This window comes from Manis pentadactyla, chromosome 4, assembly GCF_030020395.1.
Source record: "Manis pentadactyla isolate mManPen7 chromosome 4, mManPen7.hap1, whole genome shotgun sequence".
In the NCBI taxonomy this organism is placed as follows: Eukaryota; Metazoa; Chordata; class Mammalia; order Pholidota; family Manidae; genus Manis; species Manis pentadactyla.
Window position 1 is genome coordinate 35,057,840 of NC_080022.1, and position 27,882 is coordinate 35,085,721.

The 27,882-nt window shown below is 43.7% G+C and overlaps 1 protein-coding gene and 1 long non-coding RNA gene across 11 annotated transcripts in view; one reads left to right on the forward strand and one right to left on the reverse strand.

Annotated features, from left to right (window-relative positions):
• Positions 1 to 24,862, forward strand: part of ARMH1 (armadillo like helical domain containing 1) — a 54,626-nt gene extending 29,764 nt beyond the window's left edge. The window contains exons 7-12 of one of the 8 annotated variants that reach the window (XM_057500133.1): positions 23,447 to 23,569; positions 23,652 to 23,724; positions 23,822 to 23,951; positions 24,048 to 24,198; positions 24,380 to 24,488; positions 24,543 to 24,862. In XM_057500133.1, the coding sequence (XP_057356116.1) occupies positions 23,447 to 23,569; positions 23,652 to 23,724; positions 23,822 to 23,951; positions 24,048 to 24,198; positions 24,380 to 24,488; positions 24,543 to 24,579 (623 nt within the window). In that variant the 3' untranslated portion in view covers positions 24,580 to 24,862. The remainder of the gene's footprint in view (positions 1 to 23,446; positions 23,570 to 23,651; positions 23,725 to 23,821; positions 23,952 to 24,047; positions 24,199 to 24,379; positions 24,489 to 24,542) is intronic. The other 7 variants (XM_036893150.2, XM_057500135.1, XM_036893152.2 and 4 more) reach the window with 7 other exon arrangements.
• LOC118916290 (uncharacterized) lies at positions 546 to 27,882 on the reverse strand. 3 transcript variants are annotated; one of them, XR_008996995.1, is made up of 4 exons: positions 25,084 to 27,882; positions 21,641 to 21,813; positions 20,576 to 20,687; positions 546 to 2,103 (listed from the first exon to the last, which is right to left on the reverse strand). It is a non-coding gene; the product is annotated as an uncharacterized LOC118916290 (long non-coding RNA). The 3 variants fall into 3 exon arrangements; XR_008996994.1 differs by lacking the exon at positions 546 to 2,103 and adding an exon at positions 2,138 to 8,107; XR_005026330.2 differs by lacking the exon at positions 546 to 2,103 and having other exon boundaries at positions 19,357 to 20,687; positions 25,084 to 27,878.

A 27,882-nucleotide genomic window follows, 5' to 3' on the forward strand; every position in this document is an offset into this window, starting at 1 on the left:
CAGCTCTTCACCACATGGCCCTCTCTTTAGGGCTGCTTGAGTGTCCTCCCAACATGGCAGCTGGCTTCTCCCAGAGTGGGTGACCCAAGAGAGAGCAAAGAGGAAGCCCAACAGCTTTTATAATCTAATCTCAGAAGTTGGACATTGTCACCTCTGTTTTACTCTGTTCATTGGAATCCAGGCACTAAGTCCAGCCCACACTCAATGGGAGGAGAATTAGGCTCCACCCCTTAAAAGGAAACACACTAAAAACTTTGTGGATATATTTTAAAGTTAATATTTCAACTAATAAAAATTGTTGAAATATTAACAATAGGTATAAGAAACAACTTTATAGTAAAATGGAAATGTTTGTGAATTTGGAAAAATGGTCATTTGGAGAATAAAATTTTTGTCTAATTGACCTGGGACCTAGGATTAACTGACTTGCTAATAAAATGATCATGCTTCATATATAGTGAAGTTTAACGTGGCTTATCAGCCACAAAGTACAGCAGGATTAATGGCTGAGCAAACCACACTGCACTCTCCAAAGACCTGGAGAGACTAACTGCACCAGAGTATCACTGTCAATATTCCTTAGGTTCTTGGTTTTGTGAAGTTATATAGATTCCTAATACTAAGGAGTATGATTTATTTAGAAATTAATCACAGATTTGGTTTACTTTTTTTCCTTCATAAAAGATGAGATTCACATCTCATAAAATTGGCCATTGTAAAGTGGACAGTTGAGCGGTATTTAGTACACGTTGCCAACATTATGTAACCACCAGCTCTATCTAGCTCCGAAACATTTTCATTTCCCCAAAAGGAAACTGTACTATCAAACATTTGCTACCTGCCCCCTCTTCTCAGCCCCTACAAACCACCAATCTTTACTCTGTCTCTATGGATTTACCTATTCTGGATATTTCATGTAAATGGAATCATATAATATGTGAGCTTTTGTATCTGGCTTTCACTTGGCATAATGTTTTTGAGGTTCATCTATGTGATAGCATGTATCAGTACTTCATTCTTGTTTATCGCTGAATACTATTCCATGGTGTATATATGTTTCTGTCTATGCATTCACCTGCTGATGGACAGTTAGGCTGTTTTCACCATTTGGCTATTGTGAATAGGGCTGCTATGACATCCATATACATGTATTTGTTTGAGTGCCTGTTCCCAGTTCTTTGAGATGTGTACCTGGGAGTGGAATTGCAGGGTCATATGGAAATTCTGTTTAATCTTTTGAGGAACCATCAAACTGTTTTCCACAATAGCTGAACCACTTTACATTCCCACCGGCAATGTATGAGGGTTCCAGTTTCTCCATGTCCTCACCAACCCGTGTTATTGTCCTTTTTTTAATATACAGCCATCCCAGTGGGTGTGGAGTGGTGGCACCTCTTTGCGGTTTGGGTTGGCATCTCCCCAGTGACTAACGATGTTAAATATCTTTTCATGAGCTTGATGACCATTTAGATTTCTTCCTTGGAGAAATATCAACTCAGGTCCTATGCCCATTTTTAAGGTTGGGCTGTTTATCTTTTGCTTGCTGTTGAGTTGTAGAAGTTCTTTGATATCCTGGATACTAGAATGGTTTTCCCATTCTACAAGTCTTTGCACTTTCTTGATAATGTCCTTTGTTGGTTTACTTTCAAGTGATTCAAGTTTTTCATTCATTCATTTACTTACTCAGCGGACACTGAGCTGGCACTGAGTGCATAGGGACAAATGAAACAAAGTCCCTGCCCTCAGAGAGCTTCATTACAGAACTAGTAATAATAGTAACAGTAACCAGGAGGCACTGCCTGTGACCGATGACTATACGCTGGGCACCATTCTAAGTGCTTTCATCATCTCATGTAATCCTCAGGAACAATTCTGAGAAGTAGGTACTGTTATCATCCCCAGTTTACAGATGAGGCAGTTGAGGCACACAGCAATTGAATAAGCTGTCCAAAGCCTCAAAGATGATGAATGGAGAAGTTGTGGGTCACACCCAGGCAGTCCTATTCCTGTGCCCATCTCCTCACTACCACACCATCCTTTCTCCCCTTGCTGACAAGAACAAGACTTTTTTAGTTCTTCCCTGTTTTGAGAAGCAGGCAAAACCTAAAGATAAATAACATCATTATTATTACAATAAAACATTTTTAAATTATTTTTTCTCATCTTCATGCCCTTCACAGGGTCAAGCAAATACTACAAGACCTCATTTTTAAAACAACAGCCTTCGCCCCATAGAACCCTGTGCCTTTGTTTTCCTCTTCTGAGCTAACATGAACAGTAGAACCAGCCTTTCCTGCGGCCAAAGAGGCCACCTGTCTCATGTCACTTCATTGAACAACAATCACAAGGCTCTGATGCTATAGTTTCACGTAAAAATCTGCTGAATATTTTTAAAAGATACATTATTTCCCCAAAATGATATGTGCACTTCAACTGCAACACTTTATTCAATGTTTATGTTTTACTATATAGTCTTCCAGAGTTTTTTTAAAATAGAAAGTCGTTGGGAAGAACTTATTTCTAACTACCAGTTTGCCTAGCTGTCAAAACCTCCGTTTCTGCCCTGCTTTGGTACTGTCTGACCTTGTACACCCAGTGCAGCGTGCTAGCCTCAGATGTCAGCAACAGCTCCAAGTGTCAGCGCTCAGGCCAGCTGGACTTGGTGAGATTTGCCAGGACGAGCAGGTACTCAGGGAAGACACACCGCAGCAATTCCTGATTCAGCAGTGCATACACCACCAGAGCACATAACATCAATTATTTTGTTGTCTGTTTTTTTTTTTAAACAAAATAGTACATAAAATATGTTTTTAATGTTTCAGCATTGGGCTTTGAACAGGACGTGGTGAAAGTGGTGGCAAAATGTACAGAAATCAGAGAGAGAATGTAATTGGTCAGGAAGATGCCTGACCCTGGTCTCTTTCCTACAACAGCAACTTGCCGAATCTGTTCCTACTCTTCCCTGCAGGAAAAGGAAGCCAACCTGTAGGGATACAGGCACTGAAGCGTATTTCTCACACACGCCAGTAGGTGGCAGTCTTGTCTGGAAGTGAAGAGAAAGCACGGGACCCTGGTTTCCAAGGCCGAGGAGCAAAGCATTGTAAAAGCTCCTCAAGCTGAGTGCCTGGGAAATGGTTGCAGGGCATGGCCACAGTTCCCAGGTGAAGTGCCATTTCTAAGGCCCGTCTGCCAAAATAATACTAAGGCAGCTACTACAGCTCTGCCTCCTATTCACTGTGATTCCCTGGGCAAGTCGTTTGTCCTGGGCTGCTTCATCTACCAGACCGGTGATCACCCAGCTTCCTTCTGGCGCTGACAGGCTGTGGGTGCTGTGGTTCTCCTGTGGAGAGGAGGACTCTTTCCTCTTGCACTGAAGTTTCCATCGAGTGTCAGTGGCCCACTACTGACAGGTTTTGCTTACCGCTCTTTCAGTCAGCATGTGCACTGTGGCTGCCACGTGCCCGATCAGCCTTTGTCACATGAACCAGCATGGACCCCGCAGAGCTGTTCCGCAGCCTCACCAAGCATGACTGTCAACTGCTTGAGCACCCAGATAGCACCCCCCTCCCTGAATCCTCTGATCCCTTCTTCCCAGCCCCAGCACTCACCTGGCTTCTCTCTCTCCAGAAACTGCTGCTCGGTCCTTGTACTTTCCTATTCTTCCACCAGTCCCTCAGGTATCAGTCCCTTTGTCCCTCAGGATTCAGTCCCAGGTCCTCTTCTCTTCTCTCTTTCCTGTCTGTGGTACCTCATCCACTACCGTGGTTTTAATTATCACTTACATTAATAGAAGCAATGAAGTTTTACTCCATGCTAGGTGCTGCTCCAGCTCCATACTTTTAATCCGCATAACAAGCTGACGAGGTGGGCACTATTATTATCCCTGTTTTGTGGGTGGCAGGCAGAGTGGTGAGTGGCATCCCTACAGCTCAGGCCACTCTCCCAAGCTCCAGGTCTCTGTTCTATTCACCATCTGAACATCTCCCCGTGGATGTCACTGACCATGTTCACAATACGGCTCCTGGTATTCCAGCCAAGCCCCAATCTCAGTGAAAAGCACCTAATTCCCAGGCCAGAAATGTGTCATCTCTTCCTCCTTCCTACCTTCAACCAACTTCTAACAAGACCAGTCAACTCTAACTCCCAAATCTGTCCCCTCACCTTCACTCCTGTTTTGTCTCCACTGCCATAATTCATGTCCCTGCATTTCTTGGTCTTCATCTCTCCAGTATGGTGCCCACACCCAGTCTGTTTTCCTAGCCCTCCACCACAGTGGAGGTAGTAGATCAGAGCTGAGTGGTGAAGAATATGCGCTTTGAAATCCAGCAGTCACTCCACTACTTATTAGCTCTGTGATGTTGGGCGAGCTACTCACCTGAGTCTTAGTTTTCTCTGAAATGAAAGACCAAGAAAACACTTTCTTTAGAGGGTGGTTGGAGCTGCTCCTATTGTACTTTCCTATTCTTCCGGGAAAGTGTTCAGAAGCTGGGGCTAGCCTGCCTCCACAGGCTTAGCTACCTCTCCATGACCCCACACCCCGTGCCCCAGCCAGTCCTGCCCGCTTGCCTGACCACAAGGGGGGCATGCTCCAGCCAACATGGCACTCACCACATGCCTCACTCCAGACCCTCCCTTCCCCCCAAGAGCTTTGTCAGCTCACGTGGCACCTTCTCCAAGGAAGCCTTTTCCTGACTCTCTGTCCTCCAGCCCCCTCAACATGCCCTCACACCAACCTGGCTTCCTTTGTGTTCCCATGGCTCTTATAACACTGTGTTGCAATGCCAGTGACCTTACTGTCTCATATGCTGCACTAGACTGTCATCCTGAGGGCAGGGATTGCATCTGAGTCCTCCTCGATGCCCTAGCATGGGGGTCTAGCACACAGAATATGCTCAATAAGTATTTTGTTAGATAAATGAATGAATCAATGGATAAATTAGTGACTGCTCCAATTTACAACAGCTGGGCACTGTCAGAACCATAGGCTTCAGGCAGAGCCGCCAAAGACCAGTCTCCTGCTGCCCTTGTTTCCTGAATGAGTCGGCTATGCTTGGGAAGCCACACAGCGTCTAGAGCTGTCACCAGCTGTGGTTCTTGCAGACACATTTGGGTGGGCGCTAGCTCTTCTGCTTTGGGTGTAAACAGTGACAGCTGTGAATTTTAAAACTGAACCAGAAATGACTCAGTGAACAAATCTGCATTGTTCCAAGGAGCACCAAGTGTTGCAGGTCCGTCGTCAATGAAGGATCAAGCATTTGGTGTAAAGTGAATAGGGAGAGCCCGGTATTTGTCTCCTGGAGTGCTTGGTTTTTTTGTGGGCAGAGAATGCTGTTTGTGGTCAGGGAAATTTCATAAAAATATCTTCACCCATTCATTGTCACCCTGAATGTTTACTGAGTCATTTCTCACTGCAGGAAGAGCTCTCTTAGGCACAGGCAGGCATTTTTCCCAGGGTATTCTGGCAGTAAGGGGCTGCCAGCTTGTACCTGGGAAGAGCCAAGCCACTCACAGGAGACAGTAGTGCAATTGACAAGGCCCAGGAGTGTCAAATATGAGGGGGAGCCAACCACTCAGACCCCAAAACTGAGCCACACTAATTCAGGAAGAAGGGAGAAAAGGTTTCATAACCAAACAGCCAGAGGACCAGTGAGAAAGACTTGGGAGTCTCAGGCACCAGCCGGCACAAGCTGTGGGAGGCATCTGGGGCTGCATTTGTATCCAGGTAGGAGAGCATTTGGGGGAAGCCAGGGAGCCTCGGCTTGCTGGTCCCTTTCCCTCCACAATGTTGCTGGCTCCGTGATTCCAAATTAGAACCACATCCGATGAACTGGAAGCTGGGGCAGGGGACTGCTGGGATTGGGAGGGCTACCCTGAGAGATGAAAGAGAAAGCCCCAAACAGTGTCTGGACGGTCATAGGAAGTGTGTCTGAATGAAGCAGCTGTTTCTGAATCAGGCTGGTTCAGAGAGGAAAGGGGCTGCCCAGGAAAGCCTCTCCCCAGAGTGCCGAGCACTGAAAGGGGTTCCACATGTCCCTGAGGACCTGCTGCCTGGGAGTGAATCTTTGATTCTGTGACTGGGAAAAACTGGCTGAGACAAGACCGGCTTTGTGGGGGGGCTTCAGGACTGGGCCTTCTGGTGTGCCCCATGGCTCTGGAGTCCAGATGGCTGGGAGACCCTGCAGGATCTGGAACAGAGGCTATTTGGGGGAGACAGAGGCAATTTGGGGGAGGTGGGCTGATTCTCTCTATGGTAGCCTAGCGGTGCCTTTCCTTAGACAGACACACTCAGCCCAAACTGGTTCTCCTTCCTGCCAGAGGGCACTCCTGAAGCCTGGAGCAGTTGGCGGCTGATGATGTTCAGTACCAGGCAGGAAAGCAGAGTGTGCAGCATACGAGGCACAGGATGGGGCTGCTGGCTGCTCCCCAGCCTCCACCCCTGGGTAACAGGTCTCTGCTCTGTTGATGATAGTCAGTGAAGGTTTTCTGACAAGGCTGTAAATCACCAGCACATGTTTGCTGTTAGGCAGCATGTGTTTGTTTGGAGTTAAGCTTCCAGGAGCTGAAAGCAGTCTCCTGGAGAGACCCACTCTCTGTGTCAGTACATCCGTGCAGTTCCTTTCAGTGGCCGCTGGCCCAGGTGCCCTTGTCTCCCACACGGAGGCAGGGCTGCATCCCTTCACCTCTGCACATGCCCAGCTCACATGAGGCAGGCGTTCATGGCACAGGGTCCATTCAGGGCTGACCAAGAAGTATAAGTTCCTGGCTTCAAAGAGCGCTCTCAAAAGTGGCCACGAGAGGTGGAGGAAAGAAGCTGCGGCAGTGCTGGCTCTCAGCATGTGGAAGTCAGGGCTGGGAATAGTTCCAGAGCTCAGTGTGGACAAGGGCCATAGGGGCTAGTGCAGAGCCTGCTCTGGGATCATGTCCCACCAGGCTGGGCATTTCCAAGCACAGTCCCAGGCTGCCATGACCAGAGCGTCTCTAGCCTCAGAAATACAGGACTCAGTCAGTTCTTTTCAACAACACTTATGGAGCATCCATTATATGCCTGGAGTGGTTTGAGGCTCTGGGTAGGGCAGGAGAGGATGCCTAAGTTATGTTCACTGGAGTTCATGCACTAGAAGAGAGAATGTTACTGCATGACACCAGTACTCCATGGCGGGAAAATGGGGCTAAAGGGCCACAGACCTAGTACATCTCTATTCCTGAGAGGCCCAGAGGAGGCAGGGGGAGAACAGGCCAGAGAAAGCTTCCAGAAAGTTAATTTTGGAGCTGAGTCTAGAAGAGTAAGTAGCAATAGCCAGGTAAATAGGACTCCTTTCTCTGATAATGGTAACCTAGGAAATTTGGATCAGTCCCCCTCCTGGGCACTAAAATATTGAGTGTTTTTGTTCATTATACTACTGACACCAAATGCGTTAGGGAGTTTTCCACATCAAGCAGTTCTCCAATTCTCTGTAGATACTAACTGGATGTCCTACAGTTCAGCTCAATTCTGACACTCACTACCCAGAGTTAGCTTCAGACTGCACAGGTTTAAGGGCTCAGTCCCACCAGACTGCCCTCGCTTCAGTCACAGGTGTCAGGTCCCGGGTTTACCCACACTTCTGTCCAACATAGCTACAAAGTCAGGGGAGTCCCACAACCCCTCCTCTGTTTCAGGTTTGATAATTTGCTGGAACAGTGCACAGAACTCAGGAGAGCATTTGCTTACAATTACCAGTTTATTATAAAGGACACAACTCAGAGACAGCCTGAGGGTCATGTACAAGGCAAGGTACGAGTTGAGGGACTGCTTTGGGCATACCACCCTTCCATACCTCAGTGTGAGCAGAAGCTCTGAACTCCATGGCTTAAGGGTTTTTGTGGGTTTCACTATGCAGCTGTGACTGATAAATCATTGATCATTGGTGATTAGCTCACTCTCCACTTCCTCCCCAGAGGTCAAGGGTAGGGCTGAAAGTTCCAACACTGTGATCATGCCTTGGTCTTTCTGGTGACCAGCCCCCATCCTGACGCCATCTAGGGGCTCCCAGCCACCAGTTATCTCACTTACCATACAAAGGACACTCATAACTCTGGAGATCCCAAGGGTTTCAGAAGCTGTGGTCTAGAAACCAAGGACAAAAATCAAATAACTGTTTCCCATTGTACCACAAATATCAAGAAGGAAAAAAAACTTGTAATTGTCTTAATAACACTGGAGAGCAAGGCAATGAGGAATTATCAGACCAAAACTTACGGGAAGGTCAGAACCCAGAAAGATAAGCTCAGCACTCAAAGCTGAGGTCACTTGTTGATCCTAAAGAAACTCAGCAGCATCAAAAGACAAGGGAGAAAGAAGGCACCCAGGGCCTGCCCCAGGTGGCAGGTCTGATACCTCTAGCAAAATATACTAAGCTGGGACCCCAGAAGACAATGCCCTCAAGTAAAGGTGAGCCAGAAGTAATCCAGCCCTCAAGTGGTCTTGCATGGATTGCATAGCCACCTTTATAGTCCAGGGAATCTCAAGTCTTGGACTTAGGCAAAGATGGTCCAGAATTGTTAGTGCCTGGGTGGCTGACAGAAACAAATGAAAATACTCCGTGGAAGCAAGTATCTTCATCTTAGCTCTGAAGATTTTCCAAAAATTAATTTGCAAATATAAGACCAATCCAAAATATAAAATAACCATGCACACACAAATCGATGAGAGACTAGTAGACTAGAAAATGACTCATAAAGACTTCAGCCAAAGTAATTATTAGATACAGACACTATCAAAAAAGTACATTTTAAGAAATCTGATAAATAACTTTAGGGAAGAAGCTATAAAAATGACATTATAGATTTGAGAAACAACCAAATGGGATTTCTCAAACTTAAAAATACAATAGCAATAGCCAAAGCAATCCTGAGAAGGAAGAATAAAGCTGGGGGGATCTCGCTTCCCAACTTCAAGCTCTACTACAAAGCCACAGTAATCAAGACAACTTGGTACTGGCACAAAAACAGACCCACAGACCAGTGGAACAAAATAGAGAGTCCAGATATTAACCCAAATATATATGGTCAATTAATAAATGATAAAGGATCCATGGACATACAATGGGGAAATGACAGCCTCTTCAACAGCTGGTGTTGGCAAAACTGGACAGCTACATGTAAGAGAATGAAACTGGATCACTGTCTAACCCCATACACAAAAGTAAATTCAAAATGGATCAAAGACCTGAATGTAAGTCATGAAACCATAAAACTCTAAGAAAAAAACATATGCAAAAATCCCTTGGACATAAACATGAGCAACTTCTTCATGAACATATCTCCCCGGGCAAGGGAAACAAAAGCAAAAATGAACAAGTGGGACTATATCAAGCTGAAAAGCTTCTGTACAGCAAAGGATACCACCAATAGAACAAAAAGGCATCCTACAGTATGGGAGAATATATTCATAAATGACAGATCCAATAAAGGGTTGACATCCAAAATATATAAAGAGCTCACACACCTCAACAAACAAAAAGCAAATAATCCAATTAAAAAATGGACACACGATCTGAACAGACACTTCTCCAAAGAAGAAATTCAGATGGCCAACAGGCACATGAAAAGATGTTCCACATCTCTAATCATGAGAGAAATGAAAATTAAAACCACAATGAGATATCACCTCACACCAGTTAGGATGGCCACCATCCAAAAGACAACAAGAAATGTTGGCGAGGTTGTGGAGAAAGGGGAACCCTTCTACACTACTGGTGGGAATGTAAATTAGTTCAACCATTGTGGAAACCAGTATGGAGATTCCTCAAAAAACTCAAAATAGAAATACCATTTGTCAGAGAGAGCTTGGCTTGGAGGTAGGAGAAAGCCTGGATATATGGGATCTCTTTCCATTTGCCCGTATGCTCACAGAAGTTGTATAAGTCACGGAGAATTTTAGGTTCTAAAGAACCATTTGGGGGCCATTTAGACTGATTGTCCAAGAGATATTGTGGGGGGCGGAAGATGGCGGCGTGAGTAGAGCAGCGGAAATCTCCTCCCAAAACAACATATATCTATGAAAATATAACAAAGACAACCCTTCCTAGAATAAAGACCAGAGGACACAGGACAATATCCAGACCACATCCACACCTGAGAGAACCCAGCGCCTCGCGAAGGGGGTAAGATACAAGCCCCGGCCCCGCGGGAGCCGAGCGCCCCTCCCCCCAGCTCCAGGCGGGAGAAGAGCAGGCAGAGCGGGAGGGAGACGGAGCCCAGGGCTGCCGAACACCCAGCCCCAGCCATCCGGGCCAGAGTGTAGGGCCCTCGATACTGGGAAAACAGGGCAGCAAGAACAGTGAGCAGGCACTGGAGGCTGGGCGACAGAGGACATAAGAAAAGCGCGCGACCATTTTTTTTTTTTTTGCTTTTTTGCTGCTTTGTTTTGGCGAGCGCTGTTTGGAAGTCTTAAAGGGACAGGGACCCCAATATTAGGGAAACAGGGCAGAAAGACCGGTGAGCAGAGGCCTGAGGCTCGCACCGGAGAATAAAGAAAAACGAACGACCACCTTTTTTTTTTTTTTTAAATAAAAATTTTTTTTTTTTTTTTTATTAAAAAAATTTTTTTTCTTGTTTTTTTTTGTGGTCGTTGTTTTGTTTTGGCGGGTGCTTTTTGGAAGTCTTAAAGGGGCAGGGCGGGCCACTTAATCCAGAGGTAGGGAATCCGGGACCTCTGGGCACCCTAACCCCTGGGCTGCAGGGAGCAGGGAGGCCCCTTACGGAGATAAATAGCCTCCCAGCAGCTCCTGCTCCAACGCGACTCCACCATTTTGGAGTAGCTGCCCGAGCCAGGCCACGCCCACAGCAACAGCGGAGATTAACTCCATAGCAGCCGGGCAGGAAGCAGAAACCCTGTCTGCGCGCAGCTGCGCAGCACAAGCCACTAGAGGCCGCTGTTCTCCCAGGAGAGGAGGGCCACAAACCAACAAGAAAGGAAGTCCTTCCAGCCGTCACTCGTCCCAGTTCTGCAGACTATTCCTATCACCATGAAAAGGCAAAGCTACAGGCAGACAAAGATCACAGAGACAACACCAGAGAAAGAGACAGACCTAACCAGTCTCCCTGAAAAAGAATTCAAAATAAGAATCATAAACATGCTGACAGAGATGCAGAGAAATACGCAAGAAAAATGGGATGAAGTCCGGAAAGAGATCACAGATGCCAGAAAGGAGATCGCAGAAATGAAACAAACTCTGGAAGGGTTTATAAGCAGAATGGATAGAATGCAAGAGGCCATTGATGGAATTGAAATCAGAGAACAGGAACGCATGGAAGCTGACATAGAGAGAGACAAAAGGATCTCCAGGAATGAAACAATATTAAGAGAACTGTGTGACCAATCTAAAAGGAGCAATATCCGTATTATAGGGGTCCCAGAAGAAGAAGAGAGAGGCAAAGAGATGGAAAGTATCTTAGAAGAAATAATTGCTGAAAACTTCCCCACACTGGGGGAGGAAGTAATCAAACAGACCACGGAAATACACAGAACCCCCAACAGAAAGGATCCAAGAAGGGCAACACCAAGACACATAATAATTAAAATGGCAAAGATCAAGGACAAGGAAAGAGTGTTAAAGGCAGCTAGAGAGAAAAAGGTCACCTATAAAGGGAAACCCATCAGGCTAACGTCAGATTTCTCAACAGAAACCCTACAGGCCAGAAGAGAATGGCATGATATATTTAATACAATGAAACAGAAGGGCCTTGAACCAAGGATACTGTATCCAGCACGACTATCATTCAAATATGACGGTGGGATTAAACAATTCCCAGACAAACAAAAGCTGAGGGAATTTGCTTTCCACAAACCACCTCTACAGAACATCTTACAGGGACTGCTCTAGATGGGAGCACACCTAGAAGGAGCACAGCACAAAACACCCAACATATGAAGAATCGAGGAGGAGGAACAAGAAAGGAGAGAAGAAAAGAATCTCCAGACAGTGTATATAACAGCTCAATAAGCGAGCTAAGTTAGGCAGTAAGATACTAAAGAGGCTAACCTTGAACCTTTGGTAACCACGAATTTAAAGCCTGCAATGGCAATAAGTACATATCTTTCAATAGTCACCCTAAATGTTAATGGGTTGAATGCACCAATCAAAAGACACAGAGTAACAGAATGGATAAAAAAGCAAGACCCATCTATATGCTGCTTACAAGAAACTCACCTCAAACCCAAAGACATGTACAGACTAAAAGTCAAGGGATGGAAAAACATATTTCAAGCAAACAACAGTGAGAAGAAAGCAGGGGTTGCAGTACTAATATCAGACAAAATAGACTTCAAAACAAAGAAAGTAACAAGAGATAAAGAAGGACACTACATAATGATAAAGGGCTCAGTCAAACAAGAGGATATAACCATTCTAAATATATATGCACCCAACACAGGAGCACCAGCATATGTGAAACAAATACTAACAGAACTAAAGGGGGATATAGACTGCAATGCATTCATTCTAGGAGACTTCAACACACCACTCACCCCAAAGGATAGATCCACTGGGCAGAAAATAAGTAAGGACACGGAAGCACTGAACAACACAGTAGAGCAGATGGACCTAATAGACATCTATAGAACTCTACATCCAAAAGCAGCGGGATATACATTCTTCTCAAGTGCACATGGAACATTCTCCAGAATAGACCACATACTAGGCCACAAAAAGAGCCTCAGAAAATTCCAAAAGATTGAAATCCTACCAACCAACTTTTCAGACCACAAAGGCATAAAACTAGAAATAAACTGTACAAAGAAAGCAAAGAGGCTCACGAACACATGGAGGCTTAACAACACGCTCCTAAATAATCAACGGATCAATGACCAAATCAAAATGGAGATCCAGCAATATATGGAAACAAATGACAACAACAGCACTAAGCCCCAACTTCTGTGGGACACAGCAAAAGCAGTCTTAAGAGGAAAGTATATAGCAATCCAAGCATATTTAAAAAAGGAAGAGCAATCCCAAATGAATGGTCTAATGTCACAATTATCGAAATTGGAAAAAGAAGAACAGATGAGGCCTAAGGTCAGCAGAAGGAGGGACATAATAAAGATTAGCGAAGAAATAAATAAAATTGAGAAGAATAAAACAATAGCAAAAATCAATGAAACCAAGAGCTGGTTCTTCGAGAAAATAAACAAAATAGATAAGCCTCTAGCCAGACTTATTAAGAAGAAAAGAGAGTTAACACAAATCAACAGTATCAGAAACGAGAAAGGAAAAATCACGATGGACCCCACGGAAATGCAAAGAATTATTGGAGAATACTATGAAAACCTATATGCTAACAAGCTGGGAAACCTAGGAGAAATGGACAACTTCCTAGAAAAATATAACCTTCCAAGATTGACCCAGGAAGAAACAGAAAATCTAAACAGACCAATTACCAGCAATGAAATTGAAGAGGTAATCAAAAAACTACCAAAGAACAAAACCCCCGGGCCAGATGGATTTACCTCGGAATTTTATCAGACATACAGGGAAGACATAATACCCATTCTCCTTAAAGTCTTCCAAAAAATAGAGGAGGAGGGGATACTCCCAAACTCATTCTATGAAGCTAACATCACCCTAATACCAAAACCAGGCAAAGACCCCACCAAAAAAGAAAACTACAGACCAATATCCCTGATGAACGTAGATGCAAAAATACTCAACAAAATATTAGCAAACCGAATTCAAAAATACATCAAAAGGATCATACACCATGACCAAGTGGGATTCATCCAAGGGATGCAAGGATGGTACAACATTCGAAAGTCCATCAACATCATCCACCACATCAACAAAAAGAAAGACAAAAACCACATGATCATCTCAATAGATGCTGAAAAAGCATTTGACAAAGTTCAACATCCATTCATGTTAAAAACTCTCAGCAAAATGGGAATAGAGGGCAAGTACCTCAACATAATAAAGGCCATCTATGATAAACCCACAGCCAACATTATATTGAACAGCGAGAAGCTGAAAGCATTTCCTCTGAGATCGGGAACTAGACAGGGATGCCCACTCTCTCCACTGTTATTTAACATAGTACTGGAGGTCCTAGCCACGGCAATCAGACAAAACAAAGAAATACAAGGAATCCAGATTGGTAAAAAAGAAGTTAAACTGTCACTATTTGCAGATGACATGATACTGTACATAAAAAACCCTAAAGACTCCACCCCAAAACTACTAGAACTGATATCGGAATACAGCAAAGTTGCAGGATACAAAATCAACACACAGAAATCTGTGGCTTTCCTATATACTAACAATGAACCAACAGAGAGAGAAATCAGGAAAACAACTCCATTCACAATTGCATCAAAAAAAATAAAATACCTAGGAATAAACCTAACCAAAGAAGTGAAAGACTTATACTCTGAAAACTACAAGTCACTCTTAAGAGAAATTAAAGGGGACACTAACAGATGGAAACTCATCCCATGCTCGTGGCTAGGAAGAATTAATATCGTTAAAATGGCCATCCTGCCCAAAGCAATATACAGATTTGATGCAATCCCTATGAAACTACCAGCAACATTCTTCAATGAACTGGAACAAATAATTCAAAAATTCATATGGAAACACCAAAGACCCCGAATAGCCAAAGCAATCCTGAGAAAGAAGAATAAAGTAGGGGGGATCTCACTCCCCAACTTCAAGCTCTACTATAAAGCCATAGTAATCAAGACAATTTGGTACTGGCACAAGAGCAGAGACACAGACCAATGGAACAGACTAGAGAATCCAGACATTAACCCAGACATATATGGTCAATTAATATTTGATAAAGGAGCCATGGACATACAATGGCGAAATGACAGTCTCTTCAACAGGTGGTGCTGGCAAAACTGGACAGCTACACGTAGGAGAATGAAACTGGACCATTGTCTAACCCCATATACAAAAGTAAACTCAAAATGGATCAAAGACCTGAATGTAAGCCATGAAACCATTAAACTCTTGGAAGAAAACATAGGCGAAAACCTCTTAGACATAAACATGAGTGACCTCTTCTTGAACATATCTCCCCGGGCAAGGAAAACAACAGCAAAAATGAGTAAGTGGGACTATATTAAGCTGAAAAGCTTCTGTACAGCAAAAGACACCATCAATAGAACAAGAAGGATCCCTACAGTATGGGAGAATATATTTGAAAATGACACATCCGATAAAGGCTTGACGTCCAGAATATATAAGGAGCTCTCACGCCTCAACAAACAAAAAACAAATAACCCAATTAAAAAATGGGCAGAGGAACTGAACAGACAGTTCTCCAAAAAAGAAATACAGATGGCCAACAGACACATGAAAAGATGCTCCACATCGCTAATTATCAGAGAAATGCAAATTAAAACTACAATGAGGTATCACCTCACACCAGTGAGGATGGCTGCCATCCAAAAGACAAACAACAACAAATGTTGGCGAGGCTGTGGAGAAAGGGGAACCCTCCTACACTGCTGGTGGGAATGTAAGTTAGTTCAACCATTGTGGAAAGCAGTATGGAGGTACATCAAAATGCTCAAAACAGACTTACCATTTGACCCAGGAATTGCACTCCTAGGAATTTACCCTAAGAATGCAGCAATCAAGTTTGAGAAAGACAGATGCACCCCTATGTTTATTGCAGCACTATTTACAATAGCCAAGAATTGGAAGCAACCTAAATGTCCATCAATAGATGAATGGATAAAGAAGATGTGGTACATATACACAATGGAATACTACTCAGCTATAAGAAAAGGGCAAATCCAATCATTTGCAGCAACATGGATGGAGCTGGAGGGTATTATGCTCAGTGAAACAAGCCAAGCGGAGAAAGAGAAATACCAAATGATTTCACTTATCTGTGGAATATAAGAACAAAGGAAAAACTGAAGGAACAAAACAGCAGCAGAATCACAGAACTCAACAACGGACTAACAGGTACCAAAGGGAAAGGGACTGGGGAGGATGGGTGGGTAGGGAGGGATAAGGGGGTGGGAGAAGTAGGGGGGTATTAAGATTAACATGCATGGGGGGGTAGGAGAAAAGGGAGGGCTGTACAACACAGAGAAGGCAAGTAGTGATTCTACAACATTTTGCTATGCTGATGGACAGTGACTGTAAAGGGGTTTATAGGGGAGACCTGGTATAGAGGAGAGCCTAGTAAACATAATATTCGTCATGTAAGTGTAGATTAGTGATAGCAAAAAAAAAAAAAAAAAAAAGGGCAGTTCCTGTGTGGTAACCTCCAACGAGTTCTACACAAGGGTATAAAGGGCATATAAAAGTGTAGGCAAAGGGTCTGTTTGTGTTTACACAGAGGATCAAAGCCTAATTGGGCTACCCCGAAAATGAACTAAGATACGATATGAAAAAGAACTTCCAACATCTGCACCCTCTGGAAGACTCATGCCAGAAGATGATCATCAAAAAACCCCAACAAAGATCCACGCACTGCTACAGCTGTAGATGCACTCATCCCACCAGTTCCTGGACCTGCCATGGGAATGAGGAAGGAGATATCTAAGCTGGCCTGTGCATACAGTAAAACAACAAAATTGGACTGGATCTATACTGTTGGAACTCAACCAAGAATTTGGAGAAGTGCAAATTGTAGCGCTCCAAAGTCTTACAACTACAAACTATTTATTGTTAAAAGAACATATGGCATGTGAACAGTCCCCAGGAATGGGTTGTTTTAATTTGTCTGATTTCTCTCAGACTGTTCAAGTTCATTTGGACAATGTCCACCATATCATAGATAAGTTTTCACAAATGCCTAAGGTGCCTAACTGGTTTTCTTGGTTTCACTGCAGATGGCTGGTAATTACAGATATGCTTTGGTTATGTAACTATACTCCTATTATGTTAATGTGTGTGTGCAATTTAAGTAGTAGCTTAAAACCTATACATGCTGAAGTTACTCTACAAGAAGATATATCAAAGAAATAATCAATCTTCCCATGTTTTCTTCCGCCTGCTACTTCTATAGCTTTTCTTCTTCCTTCCTAATTACAACCCTTAAATAGAATTCGTGCCTCATATCAAATTTACCGAGTATCATAATTCTTCCAAGTGGTAAAGATACCTCAAGACAAATGCTGGGCATAGAAGCCACAGGGCATAAATATGCAAAGAAGTAAAAAGCTAACTTTTTCAAACAATAAGGCTTCTCTCTCACTTACCAACTTCACATTTCCCTGTATGGCCCCGGAAGATGACTGGTTAGCCAGAGACGGGTAAGATTCCTCAAGGGAGGAACAACCTAAGACAGGCACAGTCGCAGGGGGGCCATCAGGTGAGAAATTGGGGATCAACAGAGGTGAGGCTTAGAACCTCACCCCCCCGTTCTGAGAGAAATCTTCTGCATACGTGGATGTTTTATTGCCCTGGTCTAGCTTGGATTAACACATAGTCTACAGGCACACACCTGATCATCTACATGTGCTCTCTTACAACACTAAACTATGTTTTCTACCTTTATCTTGTATCTACCTACCACTACAGCATTTTATTAAAAATAATAATAATAAAGAGAGAAATGTGGTATCCACATATAAATCAAGTATAAAAACCAAATGAGTATTCATATTTGAACTGACTGTTTATAGTCCATAATGCATGAGCAAAACCGAAAGTTTCTGTGATGACTGCCCTTGTACTGTTCACTATGTAACTTATTCATTATGTAAGAATTTGTTCTACATGTAAAAACTTGTTTGTTATGCCTCAGAAGATTGGAGACTGACAAAAATTAGGCTTGGGGTGGAATAATGATTGTGCATTGAGCATTGACTCCCCTATACAGAATTTTATTGTCGTTAACAACCATTTGATCAATAAATATGAGAGATGCCCTCACAAAAAAAAAAAAAAAAAGGACAGACTTCCAATGGTAAAATAAATTAGTAACCGGGATGTAATGTATAGCATAAGGAATATAGTCAAGATATTGTAACAGCCTGGTAGGGTGATAGCTGGAACCTAGAATTATGTATATAAATGCTCTACCACTGTGTTGTACACTTGAAACTCATGTAATGTAATACTGTGTGTCAACTACCCTTCAATAAAAAATAATTATTAAAAAAAAAAAAAAAAAAAAAGAAATACCATTTGACCCAGGAATTCCACTCCTAGGAATTTACCCTAAAAATGCAGCAGTCCAGTTTGAAAAAGACATATGCACCCTATGTTTATTGCAGCACTATTTACAATAGCCAAGAAATGGAAGCAACCTAAGTGTCCATCAGTAGATGAATGGATAAAGAAGATGTGTATACACAATGGAATGTTATTCAGCCATAAGAAGAAAACAAATCCTCCGATTTACAACAACATGGATGGAGCTAGAGGGTATTGTGCTCAGTGAAATAAGCCAGGCAGAGAAAGACAAATACCAAATGACTTCACTCATCTGTGGAGTACAAGAACAAAGAAAAAACTGAAGGAACAAAACAGCTGCAGACTCACAGAACCCAAGAATGGACCAACAGTTACCAAAGGGAAAAGGACTCGGGAGGATGGGTGTGAAGGGAGGAATAAGGGGGGGAAAGGGGGGCATTACTGTTAGCAGACATAATGTAGGTTGGGGGGACAGGGAGGGCTGTACAACACAGAGAAGACAAGTAGTGATTCTATAGCATCTTACTACACTGATGGACAGTGACTGTAATGGGGTATGTGGGGGGGACTTGGTGGTGGGGGGAGTCTAGTAAACATAATGCTCCTCATGTAACTGTAGATTAATGATACCAAAATAAAAAAAATACAATAGCAGAAGTCATTACCTAATGGACACGTTTAATAGCAGAGTAGACACAGGTGAAGAGAAAATTAGTAACCTGGGAGAAAGGAAAGAAGAGATGATTCAGAATTCACAGTTGTAACTCTGGGGGAAAAAATATGTTCCCAGCCCAGGGTAAATAACCTTTGAAGCCAAAATCAGTCAAAGGGAGAAATAAAGTGGGAGAAACCCATTTATTGCTTACAAGCAGTCATCTACTTCTACTGGTCTGTGTCTTTCTTGACTCTGCTGCAAAAGGACCCCACCAACACCTCTCTAGTCCAGATACGCATTTTCTCTCCACCCCTTTTATAATCACCTATTGATATGGAGATGGACTATTTCTCTCCACCCCTTGAGACACCTATTCATATGGAGATGCACTAAAGCCAGGCAAGAAATTCTGGAAATATGACAACTTTACCCACAACAGTCAAACAGATGAAAAATACAGAAAAGAGGGCATGAGACTGAGGACCTAGTGAGAACATCTAATAGAGACAAAGAGAAGAGAAGGACTAGGGCAGCAGCACCATTAAAGAGACAATGGCTGAGAATTTTCAAGAACTGATGAAAGACACCAAATCACAATAAAATCTAAACAGGACAAATGAAAATAAATCCATACTAACCCAACTACCTACTGTCTCACTTCAAATAAAATAATGTAGGTAGGCTGAAAGTAAGAAGATAGAAAAGATATATCATGAAAACACTAATCAAAGGAACACAGGAGTAGTATATTAATAACAAAAAAGTAGGCTTCAGAGCAAAAAAAAAAAAATTTACCAGAGACAGAGAGGTACATACATAATAATGAAAGGGTAAATCCACCAAGAAGCATAGTAATCCTAAATATATATGCACAGAACTAGAGATCCACAAAATATGGGAAACAAAAGCAACAGAATTGAAAATAAAGATCTATAATCATAGTTGGAGACCTCCACATCCCTCTTGCAAGAATGTATAGAACAGTAGACAGAAAAATCAGCAAGGATATAGAACTCAACACCATCATCAACCATCAACATGGTCTAACTGATATTTATAGAACACAGTGCCATATAAACTCTTCTAGAAAATAGGAGGGAATACTTCCTAACTAATCTTATGAAGTCAGTGTTACCCTAATAACAAAAGCAGACAATGGCAGTGCAAAGAAGAAAAACAAAAAAAATCTATAGATCAATATCCATCATCACTTTGGATGGAAACATCCTTAACAAATACTAGCAAGTAAAATTCAGCAGTACGTGAAAAGAATTATACACCATGACCAAAAGGGTGGGGGTTCATTCCAGAAGTGCAAGGCTGGTTCCAGATCTAAAAATCAATCAGTTTAATTCACCAAATTAATAAGCTAAAGAAAAAAAATCACATTATAATGTCAATCAGTACAGAAGATGCATTTGACAAAATTCAACCCCAATTTGTGATAAAAATTCTCAGGAAAATAAGACTATAGAAGAACTTCCCCAACTTGATAAAAGCATCAACAACAACAACAACAAATCAGCTAATATTATACTTTAATGAAAGACTGAATGCTTTCCCCCTAAGTTCAGGAGCAAGGCAAGGATGGCTGCTAAAGGATTACTACTAGCAAAAGAAAAATGATCCTCAAGACAATTCTCTACATGTCTCTCACATTTCTGCATGTCTTATAAGTGAAAAACTAACTGTTCTTTGTTCCAGACTAGCTTTTCAAGGATGTTTGGTTAGCAAAAAGCTAAGCAATATGTCCCCCTTTGTAGCAAAGGGTAGGCATGCTTACTGACTACTATATAACATTCTGGTTCTCTGAGATCAAGCCTCTTTGTAATGCACTCCACTGCATAAGGAGGCATCCATCTGTGTTACCCCATGGGACCTGAGGGTAAAGGACACTGAGACAAAAAGAGAAAAGCCTTTTAATCAATATGAAAAACATAAAAGGAGACATTCCCAGAGATGCTACATTCATTAAAATGATAAAAAGGTGATATAACTTTTTTCAATATGTTTGAAAATTTAGATGAAAACTGCTAGAAAACACAACTTACCAAAACAGACTTGAGAAGAAACAGAAAACACAAATAGTCCTCTAACCCTTAAAGGAAATAAATCAGTATTTATTTTTTTTCTATTAGATCAGATAGCTTCAGAGAATTCTATCAAACATTCAAGGAAAAAAAATTCTAGTCTTACACATACTCTTCCAGAGATTAGAAGAGAGCACATATCCCAACATTTTCTAAGACTAACATAATCTCAATATCAAAGTCCATCAATGACAGCATGCAAAAGAGAAGTTATATACCAATCTTGGGAAGATAGATGCAAAAATCCTACACAAAATATTAGCAAATTAAATAATCTAGCAGTACATAAAAAGGCTAATATGCCATATACGAATGCACATATATCCTCTTATTAGAAAAAAGTTTGAAAAAATTTAATCTCGCTCTGATAAGAGGTATCTGTAAGAAACTATGGCAAATGTCATACCTCACAGGTAAAACATTGGAAACTTTCCCTTTGAGATAAGAAATAAGGCAAACTTGCAAACATTCCTCTCCAAGGAAATCTTCAGTAAAATGCGAAAGACGTATGAACTGAAGAGAAACCAGAGTACACTTAGCTACATTTGCCACTCTTTCCTTAACTGACTACAATTCTCCCAGTCTAGTGCCTATTCCTGTGCCATGACCACTGTGCTCTGAAAAATCTGTGATGAGGTTTTTTGGAAAAGATGTACATGGACCCAAAGAAACACAGGAACGTGCTGTTTTAAACTGAAATGGAGTTCCGGGTACGGTGCCCTGTGGGTGTGCCCGTAAGCCTTGGCTCCATGCCTTACCGAGGGTGCTAGCGCGGGTCCGCAGCCTGCCCCGTCCGCGGCTCTGGGTGCAAGCAGACCCAAACCTGTAAGATGTTGTCCAACCCTGGGAATCCCAGAGAAGCGCTCTTGGTTGTTTGGCTCCTTAAGGACCGGGCATCTATGCAACCCGCGAACGAAGGCCTCAGCTGCAGCTGGAGGAGGTAAATAAGAAAAACCAGTTATAAGCCACCGTTAGAGAAAGAAGACCGAAGTCACAACTTCCAGGCAGCATGTTCAAATTCTGTTTCCTTACAAAAAAATCAAAATCCTTTTTAAGGAAGCAGGTCAAGAATCTGTCTTCAACATGCTAAATACTTAGCCTTAGCTAGCTAAGGCCTACCAAAAATTTTACTACCAATTCTCTATTGTTTTCCTTCCTAATTAACCTCTGCTTGAAGGCAAAAGGCTCACTTAAACTGAAAAGAAACAAAAACTTACCTATTCTTACCCTGCCCATCTCCCCAGATACTGGCTGATCCCCTATGCTGTGCTGCTTTTGCACCTATGGACAAAAACTTTTCTTCCCATCATACAGAATTATCCCAAGCATTTTCTTATTGGGTAAAATCTCCCAAAAAGAAAATAAAAGGCTAATTTTCATTATTCAAACAGATAACACTGGTAATAGTTCTCACGTCTACACTGGATTCTGTTATGCAATTGAGCTAGTCAGGGAAACAAAAACTCCCTAAGTCCTGTCTCCACAGGAGTAAGTAAGGGAGAGACAGGCCGCCCTTGCCTTCTGTGCTGGGGGAAAGTTTCTAAGTCCTGTCTTCCATGTCTCCAGCACGGGAGTTTATAATAAGTTACCCTGGTGTACATTATCATTTCACCCTGTCTCCTTCTAGCTCTGCCTGTTTCCTTTCTCCTACAAAAATATGCAGTCCTCCCCCACCTTCCTAGGTACTCCCACAGCCTACCATCCCCTTTTCTATCATTTGTCACCACACTGTGCACCTGGCACAATAGGTGTATGCAGATTTGCCAAAAGGCTGCATGCATGCTGGAATGAATGAATGAATGAAAAGCATCTACAGAAGAAAATCCTCTCAATAAGCTCTAATTCCCTCCATCTTCCTAACTAAATCTTTCCCTCCTTTTGTTTCCACTACTTCCTAGCTGTGGAACGTTAGATAAAGAGCTTCACTTCTCCGTGCCTCATTCCCTCAAATGTAAAGTGGGAATAATACTCATAGTGTTTTTGCAAAGCTAACCTCATTTCGTTATAGTGAGCTTCAGTGGGACACAATATAGGAAGCTCAGCACAGAACCTAGGCAAAGAAGGACTCAATAATGGTTTGTCAGAAAAACTGCTGTGTACCTCATTTTCTGCCACACATCCCGCACCCACTTGCTCTATTCCTTTCACCCCTTGTTTTCCCCCATCCTGGTCCCCCTTTGAAGACACAGCCCTTTCCTCCTCCATTAAACCTGATTCTTCCAAGCCCAAGGTGGGCCTCCTGCTCTGACAGACTCTGAGCCTCCTTGATAGGTATCACCATCTATCCCTTCCACCCCCACAATGACTGGTTCTGTGAGCTTGGGCAGTCTCCGTCCCTTCTTCCTCCTCCTAACCACAAGCTCCAGGAGGGCAGGTCTGAGGTGTCGCCTGCCCAGCTCCCCCTTTGCCTTGCACAGTGCTGGTCAGTGGAAGGCGCTAGAAAAGGTCGTTGAAGAGGATGGGAAAAGGGGGAAGAGGTTTGGTTCAAGGGGCTCTTTGCTTCCTTGCTGGAGACGTAGAGTGTTGGAGCGGCAGGCCTCCCCACTGCCTCTGCCCTTCCCCAGCCATAGCTCTGATCAAGGACCTGGTCGACTACGACGTGTGCCCGGAGCTGCTCAAGGGCCTTGTGGAGCTGCTGATACCGTCCTTCAAAGAGACCAGCAAACTGCAGCCCAAGATCCTCTCCGGTAGGGATCTGCTCAGACGAGGCGGGGAAAGCACCTGGGTGGGGGCGGGGACTCTCATGCCTCACGGCCGCCCTTCCGCCAGAATCCTCGGTTCTCCAACTCACTGCCCCGCTGCCCGTGTTTTTACAGCAGGCCGCGGCCGCCAAGGCCATCGGGTAAGCGGGTAGGGGGTGGTGGGTGGATGCAGCAAGCCAGGTTGGGCGCTGCCTGCCGGACAGGCCCAGGGTCCAGCAGCCCGAACCCTCGGCCCAGGGTCCTGGCGCGCAGCAACACCAGCCTCGCGGAGGAGATGCTGCACCTGCGCGTGGTGCACAGCCTGATGACCGCCATGGGCAACACCGACCACAGCAACAGCCAGCGGCAGGCCAGCCTCACGCTGGAGGTGAGCGGGCGGCGGGGGGCGGCGCGGCAGGCCAGCCTCACGCTGGAGGTGAGCGGGCGGCGGGGGTCGGCGCGGCAGGCCAGCCTCACGCTGGAGGTGAGCGAGCGGCTGGGGGCGGCCCGGCGGGCACCGGGCGTGGGCACTGCAGTCACCTCGACCGCCGCCGCAGTACTTCGTACAGACGTTCCCGGTGGTGGAGGACCACGTGCGCAAGTCCATGGGGGAGGAACTCTACCAGCTCTTCCTCGTAAGTTTGCCCCGCCCGCCACAAACAGCAGTTCCCTCCCACACAGTGAGCCTGGCGGCCGGCTGCAGAAAAGGCTTGGGCACCTCCACCTGGGGTCCTTCGGTTCCCTTTCCCGCCCCTCCGGTCAGCAGCATCCCTCTGCCCAAGCCCACCTCCGGTCCGCACTGTCCTGGCCCCGCAGCCGGGTTCCTCTCGCTCCCGTCCTCAGAGCAATGCCGGGGACTTGTACATGAAAATGAACAGCATTCAGGCGGACATCTTGGCGGCCAACAAAGTCAATGTTGCCAGAGGTGAGTGGGGAGTGAGGGGCCTGGAGCAGAGGTGCAGCCGGCAGCCAGACTCAGGTCCCCATCCCCCGCCGACAGCATTATACCCGGGTGACCTCTCCTCCGGCATCACGGGCGTTTACCTCGGCCCTCGGGATCAGGAGGCCCGTCTCCCACAGTTCCAGCAGGAGAATATGGAAGGAAAAGAGTAACAGAGCCTCTGAAGCAATCCAGGAAGGCCACGCTGTGTGACAGGAAGCCTCACAGAGGAGCCTGGGGTCAAGCTCAGGGCATTTCTCCACTTGGCCCTACGTGGGAAGCTGGGGGTTAGGCATGCCAGTGGGTGTGAGGGAGAGCAGCTGCCCCAGAGAGTTCAATAAACAGTCTTGCTCTCTGTCTGTCCTGTGTGTGTGGAGCTGGGAGGGAGATCAAATGACAGCTATGACAGTGGGGTGGGGTGCCTCTGTTCACCAAGCAGAAAAGCGGGCGCAGAGGGAAGGGACACCAACATCCTGGAAGGCCCAAGAGCACAGCCTAAGGAGAGACCCCCACCTCCGCTCCCTGCTGGCCCCTGCACTCTCTCCTCCAGGACACCACACTCACCTGGTTTTGCTCCTACCTCTCCGGTTGCTTCCTCTCATTCTCTTTCCCTGATTCTTTACAGCCCAGCTTCTTTCAAGTTGGAGTGCGACAGGACTCTGACCTTGAGCCTCTTCTCTGTCTACTTTTACACCTTGGTGATCTCATCCAGTCTCCAAGCTTTAAATACCACTTCTATGCCAATGACTCTCACATTTGTATTTCTAGCTAAACATATTTCCGCCTCATTGTGTTCAAAACTGAACTCCTGATCCTGTGCTCTCAGCCCGCTCAGCTCGTGGCAGCTCATCCTTCCTGCCACTCAGAACAATGGGATTCTCCTTGATGTCTCTTTAATCTCTGTATCCATTCTGTCTGCTGACTCCACCTTCCAAGTATATCCAGAATCAACTATATCTCACTACCCGCATTGCTAATAACCTGGTCTGAGCCACCATCATCTTTTCTCTGGTTTACTCTGCTTTCTGCTCATTCCCTTTTCAATACAGCAGCCAGAGTGGTCCTTTTAAACTTCAGATTCTAACATTCTGCCCCAAATCTCGCAAGGCTCTCCTTTTCACTTAGAGTAAAGCTAAAGCCCTTACTGTCGCCTGGAGGATCCTAGGTGATTTAGTCTCCCCTTCTGAACTCATCCGCTACTTATTTCTCCATACTGGCTCCAGAGGAACTACCTGTGTGGGTCTGGAAATTGACAAACAAGCTCTTGCCTTAGGGCTTTTGTACTGACTTTTTGGCTGACCAGTGAGAGAGGTTCTGTTCATAGAACTCCTGACCCCACAAAATCTGGCTGCATGGTTAACTCTCTCGCCTCTTTTCAACTCTATACAAAAGTCCCCTTCTCAATGCGGGACACTCTCTTTTAAGTTGCAACCTACACTGCCACTCCCTGTACTCTGCCCCCGAGGTCCCTGTGCTGCTCCTTTTCCATAGCGCTTATGACTTTGTTTATTGTCTTGTCTATCCACCTGAACGTAAGCTCCACTAGGAGGAAAATTTTTTTTTCTTTACTGATATCCCAAGCGCTGAGGACAATGCTGGGCATGCAGAAATGAAATGACCATACAGGAGGGAATTGTGCCTCAAGTCCGACGAAATGAAGTCAGATGGCAGTAATTCTCCAGATTGCCACAGGAGGGCACCATGGTCCCGATGGGCTGAAGCCGCCCAGCCTTCCCTCAAACTATTTTGAGCCTTAAATTTTCTCTATTTGGGCCCAGGAAGGAGAGTAAAGTTAACAGAACAGTTATGGTTTCTATAAAGTTGAATGGACTTCCAACTTTAGAGAAGTTTCCTCTCTTTCAGGCCCATCATTCTTACTGTTTTTAGTCTTGAAATGGACTAATTTTAATAATTGAAGAATCCAAAAATATGGAAACCACTGGTATAAGGTGATTGTAGTTTAATAAAATAATGAAACTTTTAAAAAACGAAAACTTAAGTACCATACAAACACCTAAAACACATGTACATGACATGGAATTTATTAATATCTGTTTACTTTCTTCCAACTTTTCACTTTCAAAAGTTCAAAGTCACAACAAAGCTGAAAGAAAAATATAATAAATACCTATATACCTAGCACTGTTTGACACACTTCTCTCTCCTTGGTTACTGAGCTATTTGAAAGTTTCAGATACCATGATATTTCACCACTAAATACTTCACATTATGTTTCTCCTGAGAATAAGGACATTATCCTACAAAATTACAGTATCATTATTATAATAGCCTCCAGATGTGTCCACATCCTAATCCCTGGAACCTGTGACTATGTTACCTTACATGGTAACAAGGATTTTGCAGATGTAATTAGAAGTCTTGAGATGGGGAAATCATCGGGATTATTGGGGTGGGCCCAAGGTAATCATGAGGGTCCTTATCAAAGGGAGGTAGCAGACGGAGAGTTAGTACTAGGATAAGACAAGACAGAAGCAAGAGTTGGAATGAGGCAAGGAAGGGGTCATGAGACAAGCAATGTAGCTTCTAGATGTTGTGAAAGATAAGGGAACATTCCCCCCTCAAACCTCTAGAAAAAATGCCACCCTGCCAACACCTTCATTTTAGACTTCTGACCTCCAGAGAATAAACTTGTGTCATTTTAAGTCACCAAGTTTATGGTTTTTTTGTTACAGCAGCAGCAAGAAAACTAATATAATTATCAATTCAATAATATAATCTAAAATAGAGTACATATTGAAATGTCCACATATGTCCCCAAAATGTACGTTTTGTTTTCTTCTTTATGTTTTATTTTTGTTTTCTGTGTAGGATCCAGTTAAAAATTGTATATTGCTTTTGACTGTCAACTCACTTATTTTTAAAGTTAAAATTTTATAACAACTACTTGCCATTTTGATCTATATAAAAATATGAAATCACAGATATACCTGAGAATTTCTTATTTTTAACAAATGATCCAGTTCTAGTTTTAAGGCTAATTTAGCTTATTAGGAAAAAAACAATACGCAAATATGTGTCATACAAAAAGTAACCAATTATACTTCAAATTTTTGAAGTTTTTTTTAAAAAAGCAAACAAGTGCAACATTTAGAGCCAGAGCCGCCAGAGAGATTGGCCTTGCCTGAGGTGCTCAGGTGCTGCCTTGAAAAATTTGTGTTAACAAATATGCCCAAGCTTGAACATTAAAAGTTTTATTCAACAAAAACAGATTAACTGTTTTGCCGCCTGCTACCTCTATAGCTTTTCTTCTTCCTTCCTAATTACAACCCTTAAATAGAATTCATGCCTCATATCAAATTTACCGAGTATCATAATTCTTCCAAGTGGTAAAGATACCTCAAGACAAATGCTGGGCATA